The sequence below is a fragment of the Salmo salar genome, chromosome 26 (assembly GCF_965601325.2).
Source record: "Salmo salar chromosome 26, fSalSal1, whole genome shotgun sequence".
In the NCBI taxonomy this organism is placed as follows: domain Eukaryota; kingdom Metazoa; phylum Chordata; class Actinopteri; order Salmoniformes; family Salmonidae; genus Salmo; species Salmo salar.
Window position 1 is genome coordinate 51,972,396 of NC_138316.1, and position 26,096 is coordinate 51,998,491.

The 26,096-nt window shown below is 40.5% G+C and overlaps 1 protein-coding gene across 1 annotated transcript in view; it reads right to left on the reverse strand.

The window, feature by feature from the left end:
- galr1b (galanin receptor 1b) overlaps positions 1–26,096 on the reverse strand; it is a 131,074-nt gene that overhangs the window by 91,867 nt on the left and 13,111 nt on the right. Inside the window, exon 2 of the mRNA XM_045708679.2 lies at positions 19,686–19,751. Within this exon, the coding sequence (XP_045564635.2) occupies positions 19,686–19,751 (66 nt within the window). The remainder of the gene's footprint in view (positions 1–19,685; positions 19,752–26,096) is intronic.

Sequence of the window (26,096 nt, forward strand, 5' to 3'; positions counted from 1 at the left end):
GTATTACCAACAGTCAGTAGTCAGTATTACCAACAGTCAGTAGTCAGTACTACCAACAGTCAGTACTACCAACAGTCAGTAGTCAGTATTACCAACAGTCAGTAGTCAGTATTACCAACAGTCAGTAGTCAGTACTACCAACAGTCAGTAGTCAGTATTACCAACAGTCAGTATTACCAACAGTCAGTATTACCAACAGTCAGTATTACCAACAGTCAGTAGTCAGTATTACCAACAGTCAGTATTACCAACAGTCAGTAGTCAGTATTACCAACAGTCAGTAGTCAGTATTACCAACAGTCAGTAGTCAGTATTACCAACAGTCAGTAGTCAGTATTACCAACAGTCAGTATTACCAACAGTCAGTATTACCAACAGTCAGTAGTCAGTATTACCAACAATCAGTATTACCAACAGTCAGTAGTCAGTATTACAAACAGTCAGTATTACCAACAGTCAGTAGTCAGTATTACCAACAGTCAGTAGTTAGTATTACCAACAGTCAGTAGTCAGTACTACCAACAGTCAGTATTACCAACAGTCAGTATTCAGTACTACCAACAGTCAGTATTACCAACAGTCAGTAGTTAGTATTACCAACAGTCAGTAGTCAGTGTTACCAACAGTCAGTAGTCAGTATTACCAACAGTCAGTAGTCAGTATTACCAACAGTCAGTATTACCAACAGTCAGTAGTCAGTATTATCAACAGTCAGTAGTCAGTATTACCAACAGTCAGTAGTCAGTATTACCAACAGTCAGTAGTCAGTATTACCAACAGTCAGTAGTCAGTATTACCAACAGTCAGTAGTCAGTATTACCAACAGTCAGTATTACCAACAGTCAGTATTACCAACAGTCAGTATTACCAACAGTCAGTAGTCAGTATTACCAACAGTCAGTATTACCAACAGTCAGTAGTCAGTATTACCAACAGTCAGTAGTCAGTATTACCAACAGTCAGTAGTCAGTATTACCAACAGTCAGTAGTCAGTACTACCAACAGTCAGTAGTCAGTATTACCAACAGTCAGTATTACCAACAGTCAGTAGTCAGTATTACCAACAATCAGTATTACCAACAGTCAGTAGTCAGTATTACAAACAGTCAGTATTACCAACAGTCAGTATTCAGTACTACCAACAGTCAGTATTACCAACAGTCAGTAGTTAGTATTACCAACAGTCAGTAGTCAGTGTTACCAACAGTCAGTAGTCAGTATTACCAACAGTCAGTAGTCAGTGTTACCAACAGTCAGTAGTCAGTACTACCAACAGTCAGTAGTCAGTACTACCAACAGTCAGTACTACCAACAGTCAGTAGTCAGTACTACCAACAGTCAGTAGTCAGTATTACCAACAGTCAGTAGTCAGTATTACCAACAGTCAGTAGTCAGTATTACCAACAGTCAGTAGTCAGTATAACCAACAGTCAGTAGTCAGTATTACCAACAGTCAGTAGTCAGTATTACCAACAGTCAGTAGTCAGTACTACCAACAGTCAGTACTACCAACAGTCAGTAGTCAGTATTACCAACAGTCAGTAGTCAGTATTACCAACAGTCAGTAGTCAGTACTACCAACAGTCAGTAGTCAGTATTACCAACAGTCAGTATTACCAACAGTCAGTAGTCAGTATTACCAACAGTCAGTAGTCAGTACTACCAACAGTCAGTAGTCAGTATTACCAACACTCAGTAGTCAGTATTACCAACAGTCAGTAGTCATTATTACCAACAGTCAGTATTACCAACAGTCAGTAGTCAGTATTATCAACAGTCAGTAGTCAGTATTACCAACAGTCAGTAGTCAGTATTACCAACAGTCAGTAGTCAGTACTACCAACAGTCAGTAGTCAGTACTACCAACAGTCAGTAGTCAGTATTACCAACAGTCAGTATTACCAACAGTCAGTAGTCAGTATTACCAACAGTCAGTAGTCAGTATTACCAACAGTCAGTAGTCAGTATTACCAACAGTCAATAGTCAGTATTACCAACAGTCAGTATTACCAACAGTCAGTAGTCAGTATTACCAACAGTCAGTAGTCCGTACTACCAACAGTCAGTAGTCAGTACTACCAACAGTCAGTATTACCAACAGTCAGTAGTGAGTATTACCAACAGTCAGTAGTCAGTATTAACAACAGTCAGTAGTCAGTATTACCAACAGTCAGTAGTCAGTATTACCAACAGTCAGTATTACCAACAGTCAGTAGTCAGTATTACCAACAGTCAGTAGTCAGTATTACCAACAGTCAGTAGTCAGTATTACCAACAGTCAGTAGTCAGTATTACCAACAGTCAGTAGTCACTATTACCAACAGTCTCTAGTCACTATTACCAACAGTCAGTAGTCAGTATTAACAACAGTCAGTAGTCAGTATTACCAACAGTCAGTAGACAGTATTACCAACAGTCAGTATTACCAACAGTCAGTAGTCAGTATTACCACAGCAGAGTCAGTAGTCAGTACTACCAACAGTCAGTAGTCAGTATTACCAACAGTCAGTAGTGAGTATTACCAACAGTCAGTAGTCAGTATTAACAACAGTCAGTAGTCAGTATTACCAACAGTCAGTAGTCAGTATTACCAACCGTCAGTAGTCAGTGTTACCAACAGTCAGTAGTCAGTATTACCAACAGTCAGTAGTCAGTATTACCAACAGTCAGTATTACCAACAGTCAGTACTACCAACAGTCAGTATTACCAACAGTCAGTAGTCAGTACTACCAACAGTCAGTAGTCACTATAACCAACAGTCAGTAGTCAGTACTACCAACAGTCAGTAGTCAGTATTACCAACAGTCAGTATTACCAACAGTCAGCAGTCAGTATTACCAACAGTCAGTAGTCAGTATTACCAACAGTCAGTATTACCAACAGTCAGCAGTCAGTATTACCAACAGTCAGTAGTCAGTATTACCAACAGTCAGTAGTCAGTACTACCAACAGTCAGTAGTCAGTACTACCAACAGTCAGTAGTCAGTATTACCAACAGTCAGTATTACCAACAGTCAGTAGTCAGTATTACCAACAGTCAGTATTACCAACAGTCACCAGTCAGTATTACCAACAGTCAGTATTACCAACAGTCAGTAGTCAGTATTACCAACAGTCAGTACTACCAACAGTCAGTAGTCAGTATTATTAACAGTCAGTAGTCAGTACTACCAACAGTCAGTAGTCAGTATTACCAACAGTCAGTAGTCATTATTACCAACAGTCAGTAGTCATTATTACCAACAGTCAGTAGTCAGTACTACCAACAGTCAGTAGTCAGTATTACCAACAGTCAGTAGTCATTATTACCAACAGTCAGTAGTCAGTATTACCAACAGTCAGTAGTCAGTATTACCAACAGTCAGTAGTCACTATTACCAACAGTCTCTAGTCACTATTACCAACAGTCAGTAGTCAGTACTACCAACAGTCAGTAGTCAGTATTACCAACAGTCAGTAGTCAGTATTAACAACAGTCAGTAGTCAGTATTACCAACAGTCAGTAGACAGTATTACCAACAGTCAGTATTACCAACAGTCAGTAGTCAGTATTACCAAAAGTCAGTAGTCAGTATTACCAACAGTCAGTAGTCAGTACTACCAACAGTCAGTAGTCAGTATTACCAACAGTCAGTAGTGAGTATTACCAACAGTCAGTAGTCAGTATTAACAACAGTCAGTAGTCAGTATTACCAACAGTCAGTAGTCAGTATTACCAACAGTCAGTATTACCAACAGTCAGTAGTCAGTATTACCAACAGTCAGTAGTCAGTACTACCAACAGTCAGTAGTCAGTATTACCAACAGTCAGTATTACCAACAGTCAGTAGTCAGTATTACCAACAGTCAGTAGTCAGTATTACCAACAGTCAGTAGTCAGTATTACCAACAGTCAGTAGTCAGTATTACCAACAGTCAGTATTACCAACAGTCAGTAGTCAGTACTACCAACAGTCAGTATTACCAACAGTCAGTAGTCAGTACTACCAACAGTCAGTAGTCACTATAACCAACAGTCAGTAGTCAGTATTACCAACAGTCAGTAGTCAGTACTACCAACAGTCAGTAGTCAGTACTACCAACAGTCAGTAGTCAGTATTACCAACAGTCAGTATTACCAACAGTCAGCAGTCAGTATTACCAACAGTCAGTAGTCAGTATTACCAACAGTCAGTATTACCAACAGTCAGCAGTCAGTATTACCAACAGTCAGTAGTCAGTATTACCAACAGTCACTAGTCAGTACTACCAACAGTCAGTAGTCAGTATTACCAACAGTCAGTATTACCAACAGTCAGTATTACCAACAGTCAGTAGTCAGTATTACCAACAGTCAGTATTACCAACAGTCAGCAGTCAGTATTACCAACAGTCAGTATTACCAACAGTCAGTAGTCAGTATTACCAACAGTCAGTACTACCAACAGTCAGTAGTCAGTATTACTAACAGTCAGTAGTCAGTACTACCAACAGTCAGTAGTCAGTATTACCAACAGTCAGTAGTCATTATTACCAACAGTCAGTAGTCATTATTACCAACAGTCAGTAGTCAGTATTACCAACAGTCAGTATTACCAACAGTCAGTACTACCAACAGTCAGTAGTCAGTATTACCAACAGTAAGTATTCAGTATTACCAACAGTCAGTAGTCAGTACTACCAACAGTCAGTATTACCAAAAGTCAGTATTACCAACAGTCAGCAGTCAGTATTACCAACAGTCAGTATTACCAACAGTCAGTAGTCAGTATTACCAACAGTCAGTATTACCATAAGTCAGTAGTCAGTACTACCAACAGTCAGTAGTCAGTATTACCAACAGTCAGTAGTCAGTACTACCAACAGTCAGTAGTCAGTATTACCAACACTCAGTAGTCAGTATTACCAACAGTCAGTAGTCATTATTACCAACAGTCAGTATTACCAACAGTCAGTAGTCAGTATTATCAACAGTCAGTAGTCAGTATTACCAACAGTCAGTAGTCAGTATTACCAACAGTCAGTAGTCAGTACTACCAACAGTCAGTAGTCAGTATTACCAACAGTCAGTAGTCAGTATTACCAACAGTCAGTATTACCAACAGTCAGTATTACCAACAGTCAGTATTACCAACAGTCAGTAGTCAGTATTACCAAACGTCAGTAGTCAGTATTACCAACAGTCAGTAGTCAGTATTACCAACAGTCAGTAGTCAGTACTACCAACAGTCAGTAGTCAGTATTACCAACAGTGAGTATTACCAACAGTCAGTAGTCAGTATTACCAACAGTCAGTAGTCAGTACTACCAACAGTCAGTAGTCAGTATTACCAACACTCAGTAGTCATTATTACCAACAGTCAGTATTACCAACAGTCAGTAGTCAGTATTATCAACAGTCAGTAGTCAGTATTACCAACAGTCAGTAGTCAGTATTACCAACAGTCAGTAGTCAGTATTACCAACAGTCAGTAGTCAGTATTACCAACAGTCAGTAGTCAGTATTACCAACAGTCAGTATTACCAACAGTCAGTATTACCAACAGTCAGTATTACCAACAGTCAGTAGTCAGTATTACCAACAGTCAGTATTACCAACAGTCAGTAGTCAGTATTACCAACAGTCAGTAGTCAGTATTACCAACAGTCAGTAGTCAGTATTACCAACAGTCAGTAGTCAGTACTACCAACAGTCAGTAGTCAGTATTACCAACAGTCAGTATTACCAACAGTCAGTAGTCAGTATTACCAACAGTCAGTATTACCAACAGTCAGTAGTCAGTATTACAAACAGTCAGTATTACCAACAGTCAGTAGTCAGTATTACCAACAGTCAGTAGTTAGTATTACCAACAGTCAGTAGTCAGTATTACCAACAGTCAGTATTACCAACAGTCAGTAGTCAGTACTACCAACAGTCAGTATTACCAACAGTCAGTAGTCAGTATTACCAACAGTCAGTAGTCAGTATTACCAACAGTCAGTAGTCAGTATTACCAACAGTCAGTAGTCAGTACTACCAACAGTCAGTAGTCAGTACTACCAACAGTCAGTAGTCAGTATTACCAACAGTCAGTATTACCAACAGTCAGCAGTCAGTATTACCAACAGTCAGTAGTCAGTATTACCAACAGTCAGTAGTCAGTATTACCAACAGTCAGTAGTCAGTATTACCAACAGTCACTAGTCAGTACTACCAACAGTCAGTAGTCAGTATTACCAACAGTCAGTAGTCAGTATTACCAACAGTCAGTAGTCAGTACTACCAACAGTCAGTACTACCAACAGTCAGTAGTCAGTATTACTAACAGTCAGTAGTCAGTACTACCAACAGTCAGTAGTCAGTATTACCAACAGTCAGTAGTCAGTATTACCAACAGTCAGTATTACCAACAGTCAGTAGTCAGTATTACCAACAGTCAGTAGTCAGTACTACCAACAGTCAGTAGTCAGTATTACCAACACTCAGTAGTCAGTATTACCAACAGTCAGTAGTCATTATTACCAACAGTCAGTATTACCAACAGTCAGTAGTCAGTATTATCAACAGTCAGTAGTCAGTATTACCAACAGTCAGTAGTCAGTATTACCAACAGTCAGTAGTCAGTACTACCAACAGTCAGTAGTCAGTATTACCAACAGTCAGTAGTCAGTATTACCAACAGTCAGTAGTCAGTATACCAACAGTCAGTATTACCAACAGTCAGTATTACCAACAGTCAGTAGTCAGTATTACCAACACGTCAGTAGTCAGTATTACCAACAGTCAGTAGTCAGTATTACCAACAGTCAGTAGTCAGTACTACCAACAGTCAGTAGTCAGTATTACCAACAGTCGGCAGTATTACCAACAGTCAGTAGTCAGTATTACCAACAGTCAGTAGTCAGTACTACCAACAGTCAGTAGTCAGTATTACCAACACTCAGTAGTCATTATTACCAACAGTCAGTATTACCAACAGTCAGTAGTCAGTATTACCAACAGTCAGTATTACCAACAGTCAGTAGTCAGTACTACCAACAGTCAGTAGTCAGTATTACCAACAGTCAGTAGTCAGTATTACCAACAGTCAGTAGTCAGTATTACCAACAGTCAGTAGTCAGTATTACCAACAGTCAGTATTACCAACAGTCAGTATTACCAACAGTCAGTATTACCAACAGTCAGTAGTCAGTATTACCAACAGTCAGTATTACCAACAGTCAGTAGTCAGTATTACCAACAGTCAGTAGTCAGTATTACCAACAGTCAGTAGTCAGTATTACCAACAGTCAGTAGTCAGTACTACCAACAGTCAGTAGTCAGTATTACCAACAGTCAGTATTACCAACAGTCAGTAGTCAGTATTACCAACAATCAGTATTACCAACAGTCAGTAGTCAGTATTACAAACAGTCAGTATTACCAACAGTCAGTAGTCAGTATTACCAACAGTCAGTAGTTAGTATTACCAACAGTCAGTAGTCAGTACTACCAACAGTCAGTATTACCAACAGTCAGTATTCAGTACTACCAACAGTCAGTATTACCAACAGTCAGTAGTTAGTATTACCAACAGTCAGTAGTCAGTGTTACCAACAGTCAGTAGTCAGTATTACCAACAGTCAGTAGTCAGTGTTACCAACAGTCAGTAGTCAGTACTACCAACAGTCAGTAGTCAGTACTACCAACAGTCAGTACTACCAACAGTCAGTAGTCAGTACTACCAACAGTCAGTAGTCAGTATTACCAACAGTCAGTAGTCAGTATTACCAACAGTCAGTAGTCAGTATTACCAACAGTCAGTAGTCAGTATAACCAACAGTCAGTAGTCAGTATTACCAACAGTCAGTAGTCAGTATTACCAACAGTCAGTAGTCAGTACTACCAACAGTCAGTACTACCAACAGTCAGTAGTCAGTATTACCAACAGTCAGTAGTCAGTATTACCAACAGTCAGTAGTCAGTACTACCAACAGTCAGTAGTCAGTATTACCAACAGTCAGTATTACCAACAGTCAGTAGTCAGTATTACCAACAGTCAGTAGTCAGTACTACCAACAGTCAGTAGTCAGTATTACCAACACTCAGTAGTCAGTATTACCAACAGTCAGTAGTCATTATTACCAACAGTCAGTATTACCAACAGTCAGTAGTCAGTATTATCAACAGTCAGTAGTCAGTATTACCAACAGTCAGTAGTCAGTATTACCAACAGTCAGTAGTCAGTACTACCAACAGTCAGTAGTCAGTATTACCAACAGTCAGTAGTCAGTATTACCAACAGTCAGTAGTCAGTATTACCAACAGTCAGTATTACCAACAGTCAGTATTACCAACAGTCAGTATTACCAACAGTCAGTAGTCAGTATTACCAACAGTCAGTATTACCAACAGTCAGTAGTCAGTATTACCAACAGTCAGTAGTCAGTATTACCAACAGTCAGTAGTCAGTATTACCAACAGTCAGTAGTCAGTACTACCAACAGTCAGTAGTCAGTATTACCAACAGTCAGTATTACCAACAGTCAGTAGTCAGTATTACCAACAGTCAGTATTACCAACAGTCAGTAGTCAGTATTACCAACAGTCAGTATTACCAACAGTCAGTAGTCAGTACTACCAACAGTCAGTAGTCAGTATTACCAACAGTCAGTAGTCAGTATTACCAACAATCAGTAGTCAGTACTACCAACAGTCAGTAGTCAGTACTACCAACAGTCAGTACTACCAACAGTCAGTAGTCAGTATTACCAACAGTCAGTAGTCACTATTACCAACAGTCAGTATTACCAACAGTCAGTAGTCAGTACTACCAACAGTCAGTATTACCAACAGTCAGCAGTCAGTATTACCAACAGTCAGTAGTCAGTATTACCAACAGTCAGTAGTCAGTATTACCAACAGTCAGTATTACCATCAGTCAGTATTACCAACAGTCAGTAGTCAGTATTACCAACAGTCAGTAGTCAGTATTACCAACAGTCAGTAGTCAGTACTACCAACAGTCAGTAGTCAGTACTACCAACAGTCAGTAGTCAGTATTACCAACAGTCAGTAGTCAGTATTACCAACAGTCAGTAGTCAGTATTACCAACAGTCAGTATTACCAACAGTCAGTAGTCAGTATTACCAACAGTCAGTAGTCAGTACTACCAACAGTCAGTATTACCAACAGTCAGTAGTCAGTATTACCAACAGTCAGTAGTCAGTATTACCAACAGTCAGTAGTCAGTATTACCAACAGTCAGTAGTCAGTACTACCAACAGTCAGTATTACCAACAGTCAGTAGTCAGTATTACCAACAGTCAGTAGTCAGTATTACCAACAGTCAGTAGTCAGTATTACCAACAGTCAGTAGTCAGTACTACCAATAGTCAGTATTACCAACAGTCAGTAGTCAGTATTACCAACAGTCAGTATTACCAACAGTCAGTAGTTAGTATTACCAACAGTCAGTAGTCAGTACTACCAACAGTCAGTAGTCAGTATTACCAACAGTCAGTAGTCAGTATTACCAACAGTCAGTAGTCAATACTACCAACAGTCAGTAGTCAGTACTACCACCAGTCAGTACTACCAACAGTCAGTAGTCAGTATTACCAACAGTCAGTAGTCAGTATTACCAACAGTCAATAGTCAGTACTACCAACAGTCAGTAGTCAGTATTACCAACAGTCAGTATTACCAACAGTCAGTAGTCAGTATTACCAACAATCAGTATTACCAACAGTCAGTAGTCAGTATTACCAACAGTCAGTAGTCAGTATTACCAACAGTCAGTAGTCAGTACTACCAACAGTCAGTAGTCAGTATTACCAACAGTCAGTAGTCAGTATTACCAACAGTCAGTATTACCAACAGTCAGTAGTCAGTATTACCAACAGTCAGTATTACCAACAGTCAGCAGTCAGTATTACCAACAGTCAGTATTACCAACAGTCAGTAGTCAGTATTACCAACAGTCAGTACTACCAACAGTCAGTAGTCAGTATTACTAACAGTCAGTAGTCAGTACTACCAACAGTCAGTAGTCAGTATTACCAACAGTCAGTAGTCATTATTACCAACAGTCAGTAGTCATTATTACCAACAGTCAGTAGTCAGTATTACCAACAGTCAGTACTACCAACAGTCAGTAGTCAGTATTACCAACAGTAAGTATTCAGTATTACCAACAGTCAGTAGTCAGTACTACCAACAGTCAGTATTACCAAAAGTCAGTATTACCAACAGTCAGCAGTCAGTATTACCAACAGTCAGTATTACCAACAGTCAGTAGTCAGTATTACCAACAGTCAGTATTACCATAAGTCAGTAGTCAGTACTACCAACAGTCAGTAGTCAGTATTACCAACAGTCAGTAGTCAGTATTACCAACACTCAGTAGTCAGTATTACCAACAGTCAGTAGTCATTATTACCAACAGTCAGTATTACCAACAGTCAGTAGTCAGTATTATCAACAGTCAGTAGTCAGTATTACCAACAGTCAGTAGTCAGTATTACCAACAGTCAGTAGTCAGTACTACCAACAGTCAGTATTACCAAAAGTCAGTATTACCAACAGTCAGCATTACCAACAGTCAGTATTACCAACAGTCAGTAGTCAGTATTACCAACAGTCAGTATTACCATAAGTCAGTAGTCAGTACTACCAACAGTCAGTAGTCAGTATTACCAACAGTCAGTAGTCAGTATTACCAACACTCAGTAGTCAGTATTACCAACAGTCAGTAGTCATTATTACCAACAGTCAGTATTACCAACAGTCAGTAGTCAGTATTATCAACAGTCAGTAGTCAGTATTACCAACAGTCAGTAGTCAGTATTACCAACAGTCAGTAGTCAGTACTACCAACAGTCAGTAGTCAGTATTACCAACAGTCAGTAGTCAGTATTACCAACAGTCAGTATTACCAACAGTCAGTATTACCAACAGTCAGTATTACCAACAGTCAGTAGTCAGTATTACCAAAAGTCAGTAGTCAGTATTACCAACAGTCAGTAGTCAGTATTACCAACAGTCAGTAGTCAGTACTACCAACAGTCAGTAGTCAGTATTACCAACAGTCAGTAGTCAGTATTACCAACAATCAGTAGTCAGTATTACCAACAGTCAGTAGTCAGTATTACCAACAATCAGTAGTCAGTATTACCAACAATCAGTAGTCAGTACTACCAACAGTCAGTAGTCAGTATTACCAACAGTCAGTAGTCAGTATTACCAACAGTCAGTAGTCAGTATTACCAACAGTCAGTAGTCAGTATTACCAACAGTCAGTAGTACCAACCGTCAGTAGTCAGTACTACCAACAGTCAGTATTACCAACAGTCAGTATTACCAACAGTCAGTAGTCAGTATTACCAACAGTCAGTAGTCAGTACTACCAACAGTCAGTAGTCAGTATTACCAACAGTCAGTAGTCAGTATTACCAACAATCAGTAGTCAGTACTACCAACAGTCAGTAGTCAGTACTACCAACAGTCAGTACTACCAACAGTCAGTAGTCAGTATTACCAACAGTCAGTAGTCACTATTACCAACAGTCAGTATTACCAACAGTCAGTAGTCAGTACTACCAACAGTCAGTATTACCAACAGTCAGCAGTCAGTATTACCAACAGTCAGTAGTCAGTATTACCAACAGTCAGTAGTCAGTATTACCAACAGTCAGTATTACCATCAGTCAGTAGTCAGTATTACCAACAGTCAGTAGTCAGTATTACCAACAGTCAGTAGTCAGTATTACCAACAGTCAGTAGTCAGTACTACCAACAGTCAGTAGTCAGTACTACCAACAGTCAGTAGTCAGTATTACCAACAGTCAGTAGTCAGTATTACCAACAGTCAGTAGTCAGTATTACCAACAGTCAGTATTACCAACAGTCAGTAGTCAGTATTACCAACAGTCAGTAGTCAGTACTACCAACAGTCAGTATTACCAACAGTCAGTAGTCAGTATTACCAACAGTCAGTAGTCAGTATTACCAACAGTCAGTAGTCAGTATTACCAACAGTCAGTAGTCAGTACTACCAACAGTCAGTATTACCAACAGTCAGTAGTCAGTATTACCAACAGTCAGTAGTCAGTATTACCAACAGTCAGTAGTCAGTATTACCAACAGTCAGTAGTCAGTACTACCAATAGTCAGTATTACCAACAGTCAGTAGTCAGTATTACCAACAGTCAGTATTACCAACAGTCAGTAGTTAGTATTACCAACAGTCAGTAGTCAGTACTACCAACAGTCAGTAGTCAGTATTACCAACAGTCAGTAGTCAGTATTACCAACAGTCAGTAGTCAATACTACCAACAGTCAGTAGTCAGTACTACCACCAGTCAGTACTACCAACAGTCAGTAGTCAGTATTACCAACAGTCAGTAGTCAGTATTACCAACAGTCAGTAGTCAGTACTACCAACAGTCAGTAGTCAGTATTACCAACAATCAGTATTACCAACAGTCAGTAGTCAGTATTACCAACAATCAGTATTACCAACAGTCAGTAGTCAGTATTACCAACAGTCAGTAGTCAGTATTACCAACAGTCAGTAGTCAGTATTACCAACAGTCAGTATTACCAACAGTCAGTAGTCAGTATTACCAACAGTCAGTATTACCAACAGTCAGTAGTCAGTATTACCAACAGTCAGTAGTCAGTATTACAAACAGTCAGTAGTCAGTATTACCAACAGTCAGTAGTCAGTATTACCAACAGTCAGTATTACCAACAGTCAGTAGTCAGTACTACCAACAGTCAGTATTACCAACAGTCAGTAGTCAGTATTACCAACAGTCAGTAGTCAGTATTACCAACAGTCAGTAGTCAGTATTACCAACAGTCAGTATTACCAACAGTCAGTAGTCAGTATTACCAACAGTCAGTATTACCAACAGTCAGTAGTCAGTACTACCAACAGTCAGTAGTCAGTATTACCAACAGTCAGTATTACCAACAGTCAGTAGTCAGTATTACCAACAGTCAGTAGTCAGTATTACCAACAGTCAGTAGTCAGTATTACCAACAGTCAATAGTCAGTATTACCAACAGTCAGTATTACCAACAGTCAGTAGTCAGTATTACCAACAGTCAGTAGTCCGTACTACCAACAGTCAGTAGTCAGTACTACCAACAGTCAGTATTACCAACAGTCAGTAGTGAGTATTACCAACAGTCAGTAGTCAGTATTAACAACAGTCAGTAGTCAGTATTACCAACAGTCAGTAGTCAGTATTACCAACAGTCAGTATTACCAACAGTCAGTAGTCAGTATTACCAACAGTCAGTAGTCAGTATTACCAACAGTCAGTAGTCAGTATTACCAACAGTCAGTAGTGAGTATTACCAACAGTCAGTAGTCACTATTACCAACAGTCTCTAGTCACTATTACCAACAGTCAGTAGTCAGTACTACCAACAGTCAGTAGTCAGTATTAACAACAGTCAGTAGTCAGTATTACCAACAGTCAGTAGACAGTATTACCAACAGTCAGTATTACCAACAGTCAGTAGTCAGTATTACCAAAAGTCAGTAGTCAGTACTACCAACAGTCAGTAGTCAGTACTACCAACAGTCAGTAGTCAGTATTACCAACAGTCAGTAGTGAGTATTACCAACAGTCAGTAGTCAGTATTAACAACAGTCAGTAGTCAGTATTACCAACAGTGAGTAGTCAGTATTACCAACCGTCAGTAGTCAGTGTTACCAACAGTCAGTAGTCAGTATTACCAACAGTCAGTAGTCAGTATTACCAACAGTCAGTATTACCAACAGTCAGTACTACCAACAGTCAGTATTACCAACAGTCAGTAGTCAGTACTACCAACAGTCAGTAGTCACTATAACCAACAGTCAGTAGTCAGTACTACCAACAGTCAGTAGTCAGTATTACCAACAGTCAGTATTACCAACAGTCAGCAGTCAGTATTACCAACAGTCAGTAGTCAGTATTACCAACAGTCAGTATTACCAACAGTCAGCAGTCAGTATTACCAACAGTCAGTAGTCAGTATTACCAACAGTCAGTAGTCAGTACTACCAACAGTCAGTAGTCAGTACTACCAACAGTCAGTAGTCAGTATTACCAACAGTCAGTATTACCAACAGTCAGTAGTCAGTATTACCAACAGTCAGTATTACCAACAGTCACCAGTCAGTATTACCAACAGTCAGTATTACCAACAGTCAGTAGTCAGTATTACCAACAGTCAGTACTACCAACAGTCAGTAGTCAGTATTATTAACAGTCAGTAGTCAGTACTACCAACAGTCAGTAGTCAGTATTACCAACAGTCAGTAGTCATTATTACCAACAGTCAGTAGTCATTATTACCAACAGTCAGTAGTCAGTATTACCAACAGTCAGTATTACCAACAGTCAGTACTACCAACAGTCAGTAGTCAGTATTACCAACAGTAAGTATTCACTATTACCAACAGTCAGTAGTCAGTACTACCAACAGTCAGTATTACCAAAAGTCAGTATTACCAACAGTCAGCAGTCAGTATTACCAACAGTCAGTATTACCAACAGTCAGTAGTCAGTATTACCAACAGTCAGTATTACCATAAGTCAGTAGTCAGTACTACCAACAGTCAGTAGTCAGTATTACCAACAGTCAGTAGTCAGTACTACCAACAGTCAGTAGTCAGTATTACCAACACTCAGTAGTCAGTATTACCAACAGTCAGTAGTCATTATTACCAACAGTCAGTATTACCAACAGTCAGTAGTCAGTATTATCAACAGTCAGTAGTCAGTATTACCAACAGTCAGTAGTCAGTATTAACAACAGTCAGTAGTCAGTACTACCAACAGTCAGTAGTCAGTATTACCAACAGTCAGTAGTCAGTATTACCAACAGTCAGTATTACCAACAGTCAGTATTACCAACAGTCAGTATTACCAACAGTCAGTAGTCAGTATTACCAACAGTCAGTATTACCAACAGTCAGTAGTCAGTATTACCAACAGTCAGTAGTCAGTATTACCAACAGTCAGTAGTCAGTACTACCAACAGTCAGTAGTCAGTATTACCAACACTCAGTAGTCAGTATTACCAACAGTCAGTAGTCATTATTACCAACAGTCAGTATTACCAACAGTCAGTAGTCAGTATTATCAACAGTCAGTAGTCAGTATTACCAACAGTCAGTAGTCAGTATTACCAACAGTCAGTAGTCAGTACTACCAACAGTCAGTAGTCAGTATTACCAACAGTCAGTAGTCAGTATTACCAACAGTCAGTATTACCAACAGTCAGTATTACCAACAGTCAGTAGTCAGTATTACCAACAGTCAGTATTACCAACAGTCAGTAGTCAGTATTACCAACAGTCAGTAGTCAGTATTACCAACAGTCAGTAGTCAGTACTACCAACAGTCAGTAGTCAGTATTACCAACAGTCAGTATTACCAACAGTCAGTAGTCAGTATTACCAACAATCAGTATTACCAACAGTCAGTAGTCAGTATTACAAACAGTCAGTATTACCAACAGTCAGTAGTCAGTATTACCAACAGTCAGTAGTCAGTACTACCAACAGTCAGTATTACCAACAGTCAGTATTCAGTACTACCAACAGTCAGTATTACCAACAGTCAGTAGTTAGTATTACCAAGTCAGTAGTCAGTATTACCAACAGTCAGTAGTCAGTATTACCAACAGTCAGTAGTCAGTATTACCAACAGTCAGTAGTCAGTACTACCAACAGTCAGTAGTCAGTACTACCAACAGTCAGTACTACCAACAGTCAGTAGTCAGTACTACCAACAGTCAGTAGTCAGTATTACCAACAGTCAGTAGTCAGTATTACCAACAGTCAGTAGTCAGTATTACCAACAGTCAGTAGTCAGTATTACCAACAGTCAGTAGTCAGTATTACCAACAGTCAGTAGTCAGTACTACCAACAGTCAGTAGTCAGTACTACCAACAGTCAGTACTACCAACAGTCAGTAGTCAGTACTACCAACAGTAACTAGTCAGTATTACCAACAGTCAGTAGTCAGTATTACCAACAGTCAGTAGTCAGTATTAGCAACAGTCAGTAGTCAGTACTACCAACAGTCAGTAGTCAGTACTACAAACAGTCAGTAGTCAGTATTACCAACAGTCAGTATGACCAACAGTCAGTAGTCAGTATTACCAACAGTCAGTAGTCAGTACTACCAACAGTCAGTAGTCAGTATTACCAAAAGTCAGTAGTCAGTATTACCAACAATCAGTAGTCAGTATTACCAACAATCAGTAGTCAGTATTACCAACAATCAGTAGTCAGTACTACCAACAGTCAGTAGTCAGTATTACCAACAGTCAGTAGTCAGTATTACCAACAGTCAGTAGTCAGTATTACCAACAGTCAGTAGTCAGTACTACCAACAGTCAGTATTACCAACAGTCAGTAGTCAGTATTACCAACAGTCAGTAGTCAGTATTACCAACAGTCAGTAGTCAGTATTACCAACAGTCAGTAGTCAGTACTACCAATAGTCAGTATTACCAACAGTCAGTAGTCAGTACTACCAACAGTCAGTATTACCAACAGTCAGTAGTTAGTATTACCAACAGTCAGTAGTCAGTACTACCAACAGTCAGTAGTCAGTATTACCAACAGTCAGTAGTCAGTAATACCAACAGTCAGTAGTCAATACTACCAACAGTCAGTAGTCAGTACTACCAACAGTCAGTACTACCAACAGTCAGTAGTCAGTATTACCAACAGTCAGTAGTCAGTATTACCAACAGTCAGTAGTCAGTATTACCAACAGTCAGTAGTCAGTATTACCAACAGTCAGTATTACCAAGTCAGTAGTCAGTATTACCAACAGTCAGTATTACCAACAGTCAGTAGTCAGTATTACCAACAGTCAGTAGTCAGTATTACCAACAGTCAGTAGTCAGTACTACCAACAGTCAGTAGTCAGTATTACCAACAGTCAGTATTACCAACAGTCAGTAGTCAGTATTACCAACAATCAGTATTACCAACAGTCAGTAGTCAGTATTACCAACAGTCAGTAGTCAGTATTACCAACAGTCAGTAGTCAGTACTACCAACAGTCAGTATTACCAACAGTCAGTATTCAGTACTACCAACAGTCAGTATTACCAACAGTCAGTAGTTAGTATTACCAACAGTCAGTAGTCAGTATTACCAACAGTCAGTAGTCAGTATTACCAACAGTCAGTAGTCAGTACTACCAACAGTCAGTACTACCAACAGTCAGTAGTCAGTACTACCAACAGTCAGTTGTTAGTACTACCAACAGTCAGTAGTCAGTATTACCAACAGTCAGTAGTCAGTATTACCAACAGTCAGTAGTCAGTATTACCAACAGTCAGTAGTCAGTACTACCAACAGTCAGTAGTCAGTACTACCAACAGTCAGTAGTCAGTACTACCAACAGTCAGTAGTCAGTATTACCAACAGTCAGTATGACCAACAGTCAGTAGTCAGTATTACCAACAGTCAGTATTACCAACAGTCAGTAGTCAGTATTACCAACAGTCAGTAGTCAGTACTACCAACAGTCAGTAGTCAGTATTACCAACAGTCAGTAGTCAGTACTACCAACAGTCAGTATTACCAACAGTCAGTAGTCAGTATTACCAACAGTCAGTAGTCAGTATTACCAACAGTCAGTAGTACCAACAGTCAGTAGTCAGTACTACCAACAGTCAGTATTACCAACAGTCAGTATTACCAACAGTCACTATTACCAACAGTCAGTAGTCCGTATTACCAACAGTCAGTAGTCAGTACTACCAACAGTCAGTAGTCAGTATTACCAACAGTCAGTAGTCTGTATTACCAACAGTCAGTATTACCAACAGTATGTAGTCAGTATTACCAACAGTCAGTATTACCAACAGTCAGTAGTCAGTATTACCAACAGTCAGTAGTCAGTACTACCAACAGTTAGTATTACCAACAGTCAGTAGTCAGTATTACCAACAGTCAGTAGTCAGTATTACCAACAGTCAGTATTACCAACAGTCAGTAGTCAGTACTACCAACAGTCAGTATTACCAACAGTCAGTAGTCAGTATTACCAACAGTCAGTATTACCAACAGTCAGTAGTCAGTACTACCAACAGTCAGTATTACCAACAGTCAGTAGTCAGTACTACCAACAGTCAGTATTACCAACAGTCAGTAGTTAGTATTACCAACAGTCAGTAGTCAGTATTACCAACAGTCAGTAGTCAGTATTACCAACAGTCAGTAGTCAGTATTACCAACAGTCAGTAGTCAGTACTACCAACAGTCAGTAGTCAGTACTACCAACAGTCAGTACTACCAACAGTCAGTAGTCAGTACTACCAACAGTCAGTAGTCAGTATTACCAACAGTCAGTAGTCAGTATTACCAACAGTCAGTAGTCAGTATTACCAACAGTCAGTAGTCAGTACTACCAACAGTCAGTAGTCAGTATTACCAACAGTCAGTAGTCAGTACTACCAACAGTCAGTAGTCAGTACTACCAACAGTCAGTAGTCAGTATTACCAACAGTCAGTAGTCAGTATTACCAACAGTCAGTATTACCAACAGTCAGTAGTCAGTATTACCAACAGTCAGTAGTCAGTATTACAAACAGTCAGTAGTCAGTACTACCAACAGTCAGTAGTCAGTATTACCAACAGTCAGTAGTCAGTATTACCAACAGTCAGTAGTCAGTATTACCAACAGTCAGTAGTACCAACAGTCAGTAGTCAGTACTACCAACAGTCAGTATTACCAACAGTCAGTATTACCAACAGTCAGTATTACCAACAGTCAGTAGTCAGTATTACCAACAGTCAGTAGTCAGTACTACCAACAGTCAGTAGTCAGTATTACCAACAGTCAGTAGTCAGTATTACCAACAGTCAGTAGTCAGTATTACCAACAGTCAGTAGTACCAACAGTCAGTAGTCAGTACTACCAACAGTCAGTATTACCAACAGTCAGTATTACCAACAGTCAGTATTACCAACAGTCAGTAGTCAGTATTACCAACAGTCAGTAGTCAGTATTACCAACAGTCAGTAGTCAGTACTATCAACAGTCAGTAGTCAGTATTACCAACAGTCAGTAGTCAGTACTACCAACAGTCAGTAGTCAGTATTACCAACAGTCAGTAGTCAGTATTACCAACAGTCAGTAGTCAGTACTACCAACAGTCAGTAGTCAGTATTACCAACAGTCAGTAGTCTGTACTACCAACAGTCAGTAGTCAGTATTACCAACAGTCAGTAGTCAGTACTACCAACAGTCAGTAGTCAGTATTACCAACAGTCAGTAGTCAGTACTACCAACAGTCAGTAGTCAGTACTACCAACAGTCAGTAGTCAGTATTACCAACAGTCAGTAGTCAGTTTTACCAACAGTCAGTAGTCAGTACTACCAACAGTCAGTATTACCAACAGTCAGTAGTCAGTACTACCAACAGTCAGTATTACCAACAGTCAGTAGTCAGTATTACCAACAGTCAGTAGTCAGTATTACCAACAGTCAGTATTACCAACAGTCAGTAGTCAGTACTACCAACAGTCAGTATTACCAACAGTCAGTAGTCAGTATTACCAACAGTCAGTAGTCAGTACTACCAACAGTCAGTAGTCAGTACTACCAACAGTCAGTAGTCAGTATTACCAACAGTCAGTAGTCACTAGAGAAACAGGTATTATGTTATGTTGGAGTCACAGGTGTAACAACAGAGAAACAGGTGTACCTTTCTTTTTGAGCGTTCAGATTTCTTGGACATGTTCTTCATCTTCCTATGGAGATGAAATAACACCTGAGGGGAAAAGAAAACACATCATAAATATTACAGTCTTAACACATTCAGTTCTCTTTATACTTGTAAATGAAATTGTAATAAATAGTTAGCGGTTAGCGGTTGAATGCATAAATGTTTCATTTTTATTTCATTTGACAACTGCTACCTGGCCAAGATAAAGCAAAGCAGTGCGACACAAACAACAACAACAGAGTTACACATGGAATAAACAAACATACAGTCAATAACACAATAGAAATAAAAGTCTATATACAGTGTATGTCAATGTCACGGCTGTTTAAAGGATCGGACCAAAGCGCAGAATGGTTGTAGTTCCACATATTTATTATTACCGTGAAACGTTGCAATACACCAAATACATTTACATTTTAGTCATTTAGCAGACGCTCTTATCCAGAGCGGCTTACAGTAGTGAATGCATACATTTAATACATTTTTTTTTTTTTTTCCCCGTACTGGTCCCCCGTGGGAATCGAACCCACAACCCTGGCGTTGCAAACACCATGCTCTACCAACTGAGCCACAAACAACAAAATAACAAAACAATGACGCAGAGAGAAATACACACTGCTCACAAATTAACAACCCACAAACACAAGTGGAAAAACCCCCTACTTAAATATGATCTCCAATTAGAGACAATTGGAGATCATTCAACAACCCCAACATAGAAATAGAAACCTAGAAATCCACATAGAAACAGATAACAAGAAAACCACCCAAAAACACCCCCTGTCACGCCCTGACCTACTCTACTATAGAAAATGACATCTTACAAGGGTCAGGACGTGACAGTCAATGAGGTAAGATAAGAGAGGTAAGTCAATAAATATGCCATAGTGGCAAAATAATTACAATATAGCCATTTAGCAATTTAGCATCTTAACAGATACATTGCGAAGATATGATGGAGGTCCTTCCTCGTGGACAGTCAGTCAGCTTTAATAACAGCACATCCATCCCTGTCTAATCCCCTATGCCTCTCCTCTGGATGGAAGGCAGTAGTTACCGTAACATACACGGTCTCGGGATGACATCGTCAACATTCCTCATGTACACGTGTGTCGTCACTGCTCTATGTCCCATCAGTGCTCTATGTCCCATCAGTGCTCTGTGTCCCATCAGTGCTCTATGTCCCATCAGTGCTCTATGTCCCATCAGTTCTCTATGTCAGTGCTCTATGTCCCATCAGTGCTCTATGCCCCATCAGTGCTCTATGTCCCATCAGTGCTCTATGTCCCATCAGTGCTCTATGTCCCATCAGTGCTCTATGTCCCATCAGTGCTCTATGTCCCATCAGTGCTCTGTGTCCCATCAGTGCTCTGTGTCCCATCAGTGCTCTATGTCCCATCAGTGCTCTGTGTCCCATCAGTGCTCTGTGTCCCATCAGTGCTCTATGTCCCATCACTGCTCTGTGTGTACATGGGTATTGACACACAAGCACCAGCCCATCAGCTAGCTTAGTGGCACTCCAGGAGGCCTCAGCAGTTGGCAAGACAGCACAATCTGGGACCAGGCTAGGGTAAAAGCCCATCTCAGAGGAACATGAAATGGGTCAGAAATGAAATACAGACTGGGTTTGTCTGAAATTACATCTTATCAAACAGCTATTCTAGGTTGGAGGAGAAAAGCATAATGCTTAAGACTGTAGAGTGGGAGAATAATGTTATCTGGAGTGATGAATCACGCTTCACCATCTGCCAGTCTGATGGACGAATCTGGGTTTGGCGGATGCCAGGAGAACGCTACCTGCCCCGATGCATACCAACTGTAAAGTTTGTTGGGGCTGTTTTTCATGGTTCGGTCTTAGTTCCAGTGAAGGGAGATCTTAACGCTACAGCACACAATGACATTATAGAGGATTCTGTGCTTCCAACTTTGTGGCAACAGTTTGGTGAAGGCCCTTTCCTGTTTCAGCATGACAATGCCCCCCGTGCACAAAGCCGAGATCCATACAAAAAAACGGTTTGTCAAGATCATTGTGGAAGAACTTGACTGGCCTGCAAAGAGCCCTGACCTCAACCCCATCGAACACCTCTTGGGATGAATTGGTGCGCCGACTGCGCTTTAAATGTTTTACCCAGTCTGCATTCCAAATGGCACCCTATTCCCTACATCAGGGGTGTCAAACTCAAATACCCAGTGGGCCAAAATGTAAAACCTGAACAAAGTCGCGGGCCAACATTGAACAAATGAACCTTTTAATATGGACCCAAACAAGTTTTGCTTTAACATTGAATATGGAACAAGCATCGCTTATTACCATACAATATATAATTTAATAGTGGAGACATGCAAAATCGAATTTCAAATGAAAAAACACATCAATGGCATTCATTTATTAAATAAATCAAATTTAAATAAAAATCGTATGCCTCTTTTCTATTTGCAGCCTTCTGATTTAAATACCAAAATAAACTTTTTCCACTGGCTAATAATTTTACAAATAAAATGATAATAAATCAATCAACCATTCAAGCCCATGCCTTGTAGCAAGAAAAAGTGCACAAAGAAAACGTTAATTATTGCACACTGATCTAATCTGATGTGCCCAAGCCAGATACCTGGCATCTCTTCTTGGATGCTAGTTCATCAATGTCTGGGCTCAGGCTCTGAGCTGAAAAAAATCCTCAGTATCGAGCGAAGGTGTTCATCAGTCAGACGTCTCCTGTGAGTTGTTTTGGTCATCTTCATCGAGGAGAAAAGTTGCTCGCATAGATAAGTGCTGCTGAACATGGAGAGCATCTGAGCAGCTTGGGTGCGGAGCTGAGGCATTGTGTCAGGGATGAACCGTGGAAACTGTGCGGCGCCCACAGCATCATACTTTGACTTCAGCGTGTCGTTGCACTGGAGTTCAATTGAAATGTTTGAAAATGCTTGCTTTTTCTCTGGGCATACGAGGTCACAAACTTTTATCATGCACTTTTTCACGAACTCTCCCTCATTAAAGGGCCGGGCTGATTTTGCGATCTCTGCTGCCACTATATAACTAGCCTTTACAGCAGCCTCACTTTGTGATGTGGCTTTTTTTTAACATATTCTGGCTCCTTTGAGTCATGTCCAGGTCCTTGTATTTGTCATGGTGTTTCGTTTCATAGTGTCGTCTAATGTTGTACTCCTTACTTACAGCCACGTTGACTCCACAAACAAGACAAACAGGTTTGTCTTTTACATATGTAAACATATATTCTGCCTCCCACTTGTCCAGAAAGCTCCTGTTTTCTGCATTTCTTTTCGCCATTTTTGGGAAGGGATAGCGCGCTGACAGTTGTAGCGTCTATGTTGCTATGACTACTGTCACAGAGGAGAGGGCGTTTCTGGGTCCTGTCCTGATTGGCGCGCGAAAACAACAGCAGAGCATTATGGGATTCATAGTATTAGCGGTGAATGCGCTGTATAATACCGGCGTGCCAGCTCTAGTAGTAATTTGGTATTGTCTCGCGGCCAAATATAATTACCCGGCAGGCCAAATTTGGCCCGCGGGCCAGAGTTTGACACCCATGCCCTACATAGTGCACTACTGTTGACCAGAGCCCAATAGGCCTTTCTCATAGTAGTGCACTATAAAGGAAATAGTGTGTCATTTGGGACCGCAGACACAGAATGAGCAAGAAGAGATGATATACAGAGGACAAATCCAATCTAATGTTATTAGCCACTTGCTTGGTAAACAACACGTGTAGAATAACAAGGAAATGCTGACTGGCAGGTCCTTTTCCAACAACGCAAAGTTAAAGATGAAAACGACATGGAAATAGGGACATGAAGAATGAATACACAGTGAAATGAATACACAGTGAAATGAATACACAGTGAAATGAATACACAGTGAAATATATACACTGTCAGGGTGTGCGCAACTGGTCGAAGGAAGTCAGGTGCAGGAGAGCAGAGATGTGTGAACAGGCAGACTTCATTCAGGCAGAGGAAAAACAGCCGGACGCAACTGCGTCACGACACTCCGGCCCAAGGGAGAAAAAGCGATAGCGCACAAATTACACAAAATGGTACAAATAACCAAACCACGGGTTACAACAAAACCCGCGCAAAACCAGCCTGAAGCGTCACACACGTAACGAACGAACAATACCACACACAGACAAGGGGGGGGGGGGGGGGGAACAGAGGATAATATACACGTAGAGTAATGAGGGGATGTCAACCAGGTGTGCGAGAAAACAAGACAAAACAAATGGAAAATTACAGGTGGAGCGGCGATGGCTAGAAGACCGGTGACGTCGACCGCCGAACGCCGCCCGAACAAGGAGAGGGACCGACTTCGGCAGGAGTCGTGACATACACAGTGAAATGAATACACAGTGAAATATATACACGGTGGAATAATCCATCAAAATAGTTCAGATACAAACCAGAAAGAGGACCTCTAGCAACACTAATGAGGAAATGTCACAGTCCCCTGAGCTATAAATATGTTCCATTTAAACATTTTTACAAATTCAGGCTCAAACTATTCCACTGGTAAAGATGTCTTGGAGAATAGAGGACTTGGAGAACAGAGGACTTGGAGAACAGAGGTCTTGGAGAATAGAGGACTTGGAGAATAGAGGACTTGGAGAACAGAGGACTTGGAGAACAGAGGGCTTGGAGAATAGAGGACTTGGAGAACAGAGGGCTTGGAGAATAGAGGACTTGGAGAACAGAGGACTTGGAGAACAGAGGTCTTGGAGAATAGAGGACTTGGAGAATAGAGGACTTGGAGAACAGAGGACTTGGAGAACAGAGGACTTGGAGAATAGAGGACTTGGAGAACAGAGGACTTGGAGAACAGAGGACTTGGAGAATAGAGGACTTGGAGAACAGAGGGCTTGGAGAACAGAGGACTTGGAGAACAGAGGACTTGGAGAATAGAGGACTTGGAGAACAGAGGGCTTGGAGAATAGAGGACTTGGAGAACAGAGGACTTGGAGAACAGAGGACTTGGAGAACAGAGGGCTTGGAGAATAGAGGACTTGGAGAATAGAGGGCTTGGAGAATAGAGGGCTTGGAGGACTTGGAGAACAGAGGACTTGGGGAATAGAGGACTTGGAGAACAGAGGACTTGGAGAACAGAGGACTTGGAGAACTTCTATCTCCTAGCCATAAGACTGTTAAATAGCTAACAACTGCTTCTCCCCCTCAAACCTACGCTGCTGCTAAAATGATTACTGATTAGATGTATTGTTTCCGATATACTGCTGTTCATTGAGAGCTGATTGCCATTACTATTAGTATTAGTAGCTATTCATCCTGCTACTGGTCACTATTACTCCTGTTTACATGTACTGTATATATTACCATCAGTATTTATACACTGAGTGTACAAAACATTAGGAACACGTGCTCTTTCCATGACATAGACTGACCAGGTGAATCCAGGTGAAAGTTATGATCCCTTATTGATGTCACTTGTTAAATCCACTTCAATTATTGTAGCTGAAGGGGAGGAGTGTCATAATGATCGGACCAAACTGCAGCGGGTATGTGAAACATCTTCTTGATTTATTAAAGAAATGAACACTGAACAAAGGCACGACGAAAAACAGTCCTGTAAGGTACTCTGACTATACATAGAACATCCACCCACCAACACAAGAGAAAATAACCCACTTAAATATGGCCTCCAATTAAAAGCAACAAAGAACAGCTGCCTTCAATTGAAGGCCAAACCAAAACCCTGAACATAGAAATAGAAATACTAGAAAATAAAACATAGAAATACATAACATAGAACTAACCCAAAAACCCCAACAACACAAAACAAACACACCCCTGCCACGTCCTGACCAACTACAATAACAAAATGACCCCTTATACTGGTCAGGACGTGACAAGGATACAGGTTAAATAATGATTTTTAAGACTTGAGGATTGTGTATGTGTGCCATTCAGAGGGTAAATGGGCAAGACAAAATATTTAAGTGCCGTATGTTTGTTGTTGAACGCTGTTGAACGCCCGAAAGCTGAACGAGAGACCTCGGGTTTAGTGTTTTTGTAAAGCTGACATATTTTTATTTTGGGCCCTGTGGCTCTGTTGGGCCCTGTGGCTCTGTTGGGCCCTGTGGCTCTGTTGGGCCCTGTGGCTCTGTTTCGCCCTGTGGCTCTGTTGGGCTTAGTTGCTGTGAGCGCTGCTGTCGGTCCCAGGATCCCTCCAGATTCCGCAGAGGGGAAAGTGGCTACTCATAGCAAGCAAGTAGCAAACCTACACAAGCTACTGGGGAATCCACGCCCGCCTACTTTTTTCGTTTTCTTCTACCCCAGTAGCCGGACGGCGCTCTGGTCTGGTGGCAATGTCGCCGCTGTGTCGGTTCTCCACAGCCGACTGGCCGGTGCTCAGCAGGTCTC